The 7,876-nt window shown below is 45.2% G+C and overlaps 1 protein-coding gene across 1 annotated transcript in view; it reads left to right on the top strand.

The window, feature by feature from the left end:
* The window catches only part of CLPX (caseinolytic mitochondrial matrix peptidase chaperone subunit X), a 46,530-nt gene continuing 38,654 nt past the window's right edge, over window positions 1-7,876 (top strand). The window contains exon 1 of the mRNA XM_056127366.1: window positions 1-236. Coding sequence (XP_055983341.1) covers window positions 158-236 — 79 coding nt within the window. The 5' untranslated portion in view covers window positions 1-157. The remainder of the gene's footprint in view (window positions 237-7,876) is intronic.

Raw genomic sequence — 7,876 nt, 5'->3', positions numbered from 1 at the left:
CGCCGAGGCCTGGCCGTAGGAGTGTGTGGTGGGACTCTCGCGACCCGGGGCCGGCGGGAGGAGGGGGGAAGTCCGGAGCGGTCAGCGCGCCCCGCGAGGCCGGCAGTCGGCGCGGCGGGCAGCAGGGACGCGGAGCCCAGCCTGGTCCCGCGCGGACATGTCCGGCTGCGGCGCTTGTACTTGCGGCGCGGCGGCCGCGCGGCTCTTCACCTCCTCGTTCGCCTCCGCGCAGAGAGGTAAACGAAGTAGTCCCTGAGCCGAGCCGGGGGTGGGGGGAGTGCCGGGAGTGGCCGGCGGGGCCTGCAGGGCTCCCGTGCGCTCGGCGGCGGTGGGTGCTGCCGCCGCGGGAGCAGCTGTTCCCGCAGCCGGAGGGTCCCGGGAGCCTCTCGGCCTCCTCGCTTGGGGTGTCGGCTTGTGGTCACTCCGCAAGGAGCCCCGAAAGAGCCCCCCCCCCCACACATGCTCTCTTATTACCCAGTGTCCCCGAGCACTGTTCCCGAGCTCGCGGCGTGACCCCTCCTCCACCCCCGGGCCTGTCGGCCCCCCCCCCACCCCACCCGGGGCGGGCTCGGGCCGGGGCGGCTGCGCTGCCGCCGTTCGCAACGGGGCCCCCGGGGGCCCCCCGGCGGGTCGCTGTCATTGTGCGGCTGCCGCCCGCGGACGTCAGCGGGACGGCGGCGCCCGGGACGGGGTGAGGTTGTCCGCGGCGGCGGCGCCGGCGGCGCCCGGGGTCTGCGGGCGCCCGCCCCGCCCAGCCCCGCCGACAGCCCGGGCTAGTGGCCCCGACCGCGCCGGGAAGGAGCAGCGGCAGCAGCAGCCCTGCGGGGGGGACCCTACTGGCACTTTGTCCCCGGGTCAGTGATGGGCGGACTTGTCAAGTCCCTTTCCCCCACTTTTCCGGCTGATTATAAAACGTTTGCCCTTTCCCTGTCTTTTCCCTGTCCCCTTGACTGCACGGAGAGGGCTTGAGTTTTGAGTTCCCGGGACAGTAGGAAGCGAAGCCTCGGCGGTTTGAAGTCCCCGGCCCGGGTCCCGGGCATCATTCTATCTGCGTTGCGAACTTCTTGGAAATGGACAGCGAATTGATCGCTCAGGCCTGTCTGTGTGTGTGGTCGCGCGCCTGGCTCTGGGCTCCGGGGCTGGCGGACAGTTCCGGCCGGTCCGCTTCTGTTAGTGCGTTGACCAGCAGTATCGTTTCTAGGAGGTCAAGTATAAGCTTGTTCTTGAGCAAGAAAAGCAGAGTAGATTTTTTTTTGGTCAGTTTCAAGCCATTGGCACGGAAAACTGGGAGTCAAAGATCATATCAGGTTGCTTTTTGTTTTTAAAACTTTTAAAAACTTTTTAAAAGTTTAGAAAAAATTAATATACCTGTTATTGTAAGGTAAATACACACAAATTATGGCTTCGTGCAGAATGCTTTGCTTGCCAGTTATATCAGTTTGACAGATTCTCGCAAATGCTAACTCTTGTTTTTCGTTGGAAAGAAGGTTCAAATAGGAGATAGCTCCCAAGAGCATTATAGGGTTTAATTCCTATTTTTTTCGTGGTGCTCAGGATCAAACCTGACCTAGAATTTGTTTTGTTTTGATGCCACACTCAGTGGTGCTCAGGGCTTACTTCTGGCTCTGAGTACAGAGATCACTCCTAGAGGGGCTGGGGGTACTTTATGTGGTGTCAGGGAGGAACCCGGGTTTGCGGCATGCAAGGCCAGCACCTTACCCACTGTACTAGCTACCCCTCCCCACAATTTAATTTTTTCGAGGGCTTGGTTTGGACTACACCTGGTGTGTTTGGGATCTCACAGTTGGAGCTCTGCCTGCAAAACTTGTGTTCAGCCAGTTATACTCCGTCCCAGAGCAAATTTAACGGCTTTTTACAGAACAAGGAAACTGCAAATGACTTTCACATGAAGATTTTCTGAAGACTTAATTGCGTGAAATATTTATTTTCCATAATAGAAATTTAGAGTATATATGTCAGTTTGCAAAAATACAGAATTTTTTAAAAAAAGAATATAGAGATTTTTAACGATTTAAACTCCAATGGGATTATTTTTATGTAGGATTGCTGAAAAGAGGATGAGAAAAAGAGAATTTTAAGATGGAAGTCTTATTTTTGTATAAACAGATCGTCTTACAGTCAAATATTTATTTTCTTTTGGGGACTGGATTTGTAGGGCCTTGCCTTGCACTTGGTGGTCTGGGTTTGATCCCTGGCATCCCAGATGGTCCTTCAAGCACCACCAGGAGTAATTCCTGAGTGCAAAACCTGGAGCATCACTGGGAGTACTCCCACCCCCATTTTTTTTTTCTTTTCTTTTTATTTTTCTGGCAGCAGCACTCCAGGGCTTTTCCATTGATGCTGGGGATTGAACCCAGGCCTCCTGCATACAAAGCAAGCGCTCAGTCCTTGGCCCAGTAGAGCTGAGGGTGTCATCAAAATAGTTTTCAAACAAGAAATTATACAGTGAGTATAGTTTTTAGAGCACCTCCAAAGTATGGTGCTAGTCTTGTTATTATTAAAACCTTGTCAGATTTTAAACATATAAATGGGGGCTGGAGCCATAGAACAGTGGGTTTGCCTTGCACATGGCTGACCTGGGTTTGATCCCTGGCATCCCATATGGTCCCCGAGCACCACTAGGAGTAATTCTTGATTGCAGAGCCAGGAGTAATCCCTGAGCATTGCTGGGTGTGACCCCAAAAGCCAAAGTAAAAAAAAAAAAATAAACATTGTAAATGACAATTTGAAAAATTATTTGCTAAGTTATATTTTATATAACTAATCTACATTATATTAGACTTCCTGGTAGTTATGTGTACCTATTATAGTGTCTATTTTTCCCCCTCCCTGTTTCCTTTGATGTTAAAACTTGCAGCTAAGTATAAACGCAAAACATTTATATTTTTCTACCCAAATTGCTAGTGTTTTTCAAATCTGTGTATTTAAAAGAAACTTTTAAGAAGTTTGCAAAAATACAGAATTTTTCAAAGTTGTACTTTGCAAGACACTTGAATCCTAAATGCATGTATTCAGAACTACTAAAATTATGAATACTACTTGGTTTGATCTGCCTACGAGATTGTGGAATCAACTCTTGTTCATTGGAAGGGTGTTGACTCATGAGGTTGTAAATGAAGATGTGAAGATGTTCAAACATGTTGGTTTCTTGAAGCTTCATGATTGTTACATAATGTACCTGTCTTCAGAGTTTTTAGCTAAATTTTAATTCTGGAGTTAATGTAGTACCAGTTAAATCTGGTAGTGTGAATAAACGATAAAACTTATTTTATCGTTTTCTGGGATTGCAAACTATTTCTTAAATTGGCATCTACAAAGCAGCTTTAGTGGTAAGAATTTTCTCATCCTCAAGGAAGGCTATCCTGGGATGAATTAATTTTTTTTCTTAAGTATTCAAGGAACTGAGTGCATTCTTTGCCTGGAAGGATACCTGGGTTTAGTTCTGTCTGTTCTGGCACTGCACGATCCCCTGATCACTAGCAGGAGTGACCCACAAGCACAGATCTGGAAGTATCCGCTGAGTAAGCTAGGTATGACCCATCTGCCCCACACCACTGAGAAAAAAAGTATTCAGAATTTATGAAATAATAGCTTGGCATAAAATGAGATCTTGGGATTATTAATAAAATCATTAAGCATCTTGTGAAGCTGTAAGCTTTGTTGTTGTTGTTGTTTTGAGGTCACACTCGATGATGCTCAGGAGTTACTCTTGGCTATGCACTCAGGAATTATCCCTGACGGACTTAAGGGATCATATGGGTGCCAGGGATCGAACTTGGGTCTACTCTACTTGCTGGTCTGTTGCTTTGGCTCCAAGCTTTGAAATTTTTTCCAGCTTGTGTTAGAGGCTGAGTGTTTAGGCAAGCATTAATTTAATTCCACACCTAATCACTTGTTAAACACTTAAATATTGTCACTGTAAATAGACATGTTTACATTTTTCATTTGGTATGAAACACTGTATTTTATTTTTATTTTTTATTTTTATTTTTTATTTTTGGGTCACACTTGGCAATGCCCAGGAGTTACTCCTGGCTCTGCATTCAGGAATTACCCCTGGCGGTGTCGGTGTTTGGGGGACCATGTGGGATGCTGGGAACCGAACCCAGTTTGGCCGCATGCAAGACAAACGCCCTACTCACTGTGCTATAGCTCCAGCCCCGAAATATTGTATTTTAATCTGAACCTTTTAAAAATGTTTTGTGGTGCCAGATGTAGAATCCAGAGTCTCATGTGTGTGAAGCCTGACTTCTGTACCACCAAGCTACAGCCTTGGTCTGGAATCCAAATCATTTGCCTATTTTTAGAGAATGCTTACTTCAAGACTGAATGTAGGACATTATATTGGAAAATTGGGTAAATTATTCTCCTAGTTTTTAATAGCTCTAAAATCACTGTACTATTTGTCTTCACTTAATGTCATCTATGGATTCTTGGAAACAGGTCCTAAAATAATGACATTTTGTTTTATTGTATTTCACTATAATGCTGATGGGGAAAAAACAAAGATTATTTTAAGCAAGACATGTTACTTGATGACCTACTGTACCTTATTCTAAAAATTTTTGTTAAAAACAAGCTGCTCTTGGGGCCAAAGTGATAGCCCACCAGTTAGAGCATTTGCTTTGCATGCGGTTGACCTGGATTCAATCTTTAGCACCCCATATGGTTTCCTGAGCCCTACCAAGAGTGATCCCTGAGCTCAGAGCCAGGAGTATCCTTGAGCACTATTGGATATGACCCCCTACCTCCCAAAAAACCAAAAACTTAATAATAAATAAGCTACTCTGAAACTCAGAAAATTTTGACGGAAGTTTTGTAAATGGTTTAATTTTTAACTTTCTTCTATAGTTGCTGCCAACTAGTCTTGAAATTATTTTACAGAAATACTCATTTTGGCCTTTATGAATTCTTCGCCTGGAGCTATTAGACCCCTCCCCGCTCCCACCCCAAAACCCTGAGGGTCCATGGATAGATAGAATTGAGAAGATTCTGTGAACTTTATTTTCACCAATCTCTAGCTGAAAGATTTCTTTCAACTATAAAATGTGTATGACAAACTACAGTAGTATTAGAGATACCTAAATTTGTTACCATTTAAAATCAGATATTTCTTATTGTAGTATGATTGCAAATATCTCAAAATATGTACTTTTGTTTGTTTGCTTTTTGGGTCACACCCAGCGATGCTCAGGGGTTACTCCTGGCAGTGCTTGGGGACCTTATGGGATGTTGGGGATTGAACTCCGGTTGGCTGCATGCAAGGCAAACACCCTACTCGCTATACTAAAAATAAATATATTTTGAAATCACAAAACTTATTAAGTGTTACTAAACCCTTTCTCTTTATGTTTTTGGGTCACATCCACTGATGCTCAGGACTTCTCCTCACTCTGTGTTCCAGGGATGCCAGGGACAAATCTTGGTTGGAAGTTTAGTGAAGCATGTGTGATCTCTTCAGTCCCAAGAGTTACCAAACCTTCTTAAGCATATTTTTAAAATATCTTAATAACTGGTATAAGTGGTTTATTTTGTTATATATTTTGATGTATTTGAGAACATTCTGAGATGGGTTCAGTCTGTAGCCTAGCCCAGATTTCCAGAAAGATTCATGATACAAAGTTTAAAAACTAACATCTGATTAATTACTGCAAAGATGTCTATGAAGATTTTATACTACTTTTGAGTAACTGGTTATTTTAATTGTCTAAAGAAGTGTGTGGGGTCGGAGAGAGAGTACATGAGGGGGAGCATTGCCTTACGTGGGACTACCTTGGCCGTGATCCTGGTTCAAATCTCGAACACTGAATGTGGTTCCCTGAGCACCACCAAGAGTCAGTCTTGAGCACAGAACAGGAATAACCACGGAAAACCAAAGGTTCAACTCTGCCCTCATTCCCTCTGCGGGTTGGTGGGAAGGAGGGAGCCAGAGAGAGAAAGAGAAAACCAGGAGTGTATATCTACCCCCTCCCACCATCACCGCCTCACTCACCCTGGGCATCACCTCCAGAATGCGGCAACACAACTTAAAATGTGATCCACAGTGGAACATATGTGCAGCTGGCAACAACAAGCTCGCTGTAACAGGTGCCTATATCTGGATACAACATGGACATCGGTACCTGGTCACATATGTAGAAAAAGAAATTTAAAGTCAGAGTTAGAGTTTTGCAGAGTAAAATAAGGAGACAGCATCAGTTTCTTTAATTTATTAGCCCCACCCTTCTACCCCCAGCCACCCCCCTGCTTTTTTTTTTTTAAAATTTCATCCTAATAGCACTCTGGTGCAATAGCACAGCGAGTAGGGCGTTTGCCTTGCATGCGGCCGACCCGGGTTCAATTCCTCCACCTCTCTCAGAGAGCCCGGCAAGCTACCAAGAGTATCTCTCCTGCACAGCAAAAGCCTGGCAAGCTACCCGTGATGTATTCGATATGCCAAACACAGTAACAACAAGTCTCACAATTTGTTGTGAGATGTTACTGGTGCCCGCTTGAGCAAATCGATGAACAACAGGAGGACAGTGCTACAGTGCTATAGCACTCTGGTAAACTGGGAATCTTCTTTCTTAGTGACCCATTAATAGATAATCGCTTAGTGGTTTTTAACCTTTTTTTTTTTTTTTTTGGTGGTTTTTACTGGTGATTGGGTCCTGCATTTGCTTATTGGACCAGTGGTTTTCTACCTTTTTCGCCTTTGAACTGGCCCTGGCCTTGAACTGGCAGTTGAAAGCCACAGTGTTTGCTCATGCAGGGTTCCCAGTAGCTGTACTTGACTGTCAACGAAATTTCTTTTTTGTGTAGGATTATTGTGCTTTCTTGCACAGAGCACTTTAAACCATCAGCTTGGGAAATGCTAAGCGTGTGGGGTGGTTCTTTTGCCATCACTAATCATTTATTTAGGTTTTGTTGATAGGTTTTTGTATTTATGTGAGAAAAATAAGGGATCAATGTGAACTGACCCCATGAACCAAATCCAGCCACTTTCCTTTGTTTCAAGACTGTTTGGCAGTTAGGCAGAGTCCCGGAGATTGGGAGGGCCTATGAGGCTGAAGCTGTTTTCTATCCTGGTTTTTCAGAAAAGTGTTTGCCAAGTAAGTCAGTGATGAATCTCTCACTTATTAAAAAAAAATTTTGCGGGGGCTGGGGGGAGGGAACACCTGGAGGTGCTCAGAGGTTACTGCTGACTCTGCACTCAGGAATTACTCCTGGTGGTGCTGGGGAACCATATGGGATGCCGGGGATCGAGCCCTGGTTGGCCATGCGCAAGGCAAGTGCCTACCCACTTTACTACCTCTCTGGACCCTAAGATTAATTTTTGTTATTATCACCCTTCCAGCTGTTGGTGTTTTGCTGTTCTGACTGGGCTCGCGTGTACTTCTCTTGCTCTGAAAAGTCTGTGGTGCTGGCGCGTGCGGTACCCCTCTGCCTTCTCAGTCTGGGCTCTTGCAAGTCGTTGGTGGTACTCACAGACCTGGGTGCAGAGCTGCCAGGATCACACATGGGCACTGGGGAGCTGACTCAGCCTCATGTTTCAGGGTCACTGAGCCGTCTACTGCCCCAAAACGCTTCCATGTTAATTTTTTTAATGTTAATGTCAAAAGAGCAGATGGTTAAAATCATTGAAAGTAGGTGTGATGGTTACAAAATATTTACTAAATTATATTTACATATGGGATAAAACTATTTTACTCAAAATATATTTTAGTAGGCAGTATGTAAAGTTTTTATACTTTTAAAAGCGTTTGGTTCAAGGGCCTGTGGTAAGGCGCCTGCTTTGCATGGAACTGACCCTGGTTTGCCAGCACCATTTTGGTCTTTCAGCACTGCCCAGGATCACTCCTGACAAGCAAGGAAT

The sequence above is a fragment of the Sorex fumeus genome, unplaced genomic scaffold, assembly GCF_029834395.1.
Source record: "Sorex fumeus unplaced genomic scaffold, SorFum_2.1 ptg000063l, whole genome shotgun sequence".
Lineage (NCBI taxonomy): Eukaryota > Metazoa > Chordata > Mammalia > Eulipotyphla > Soricidae > Sorex > Sorex fumeus.
Note: the sequence above shows the minus strand (reverse complement) of the source record. Positions and strands in the feature narration are given on the sequence as shown.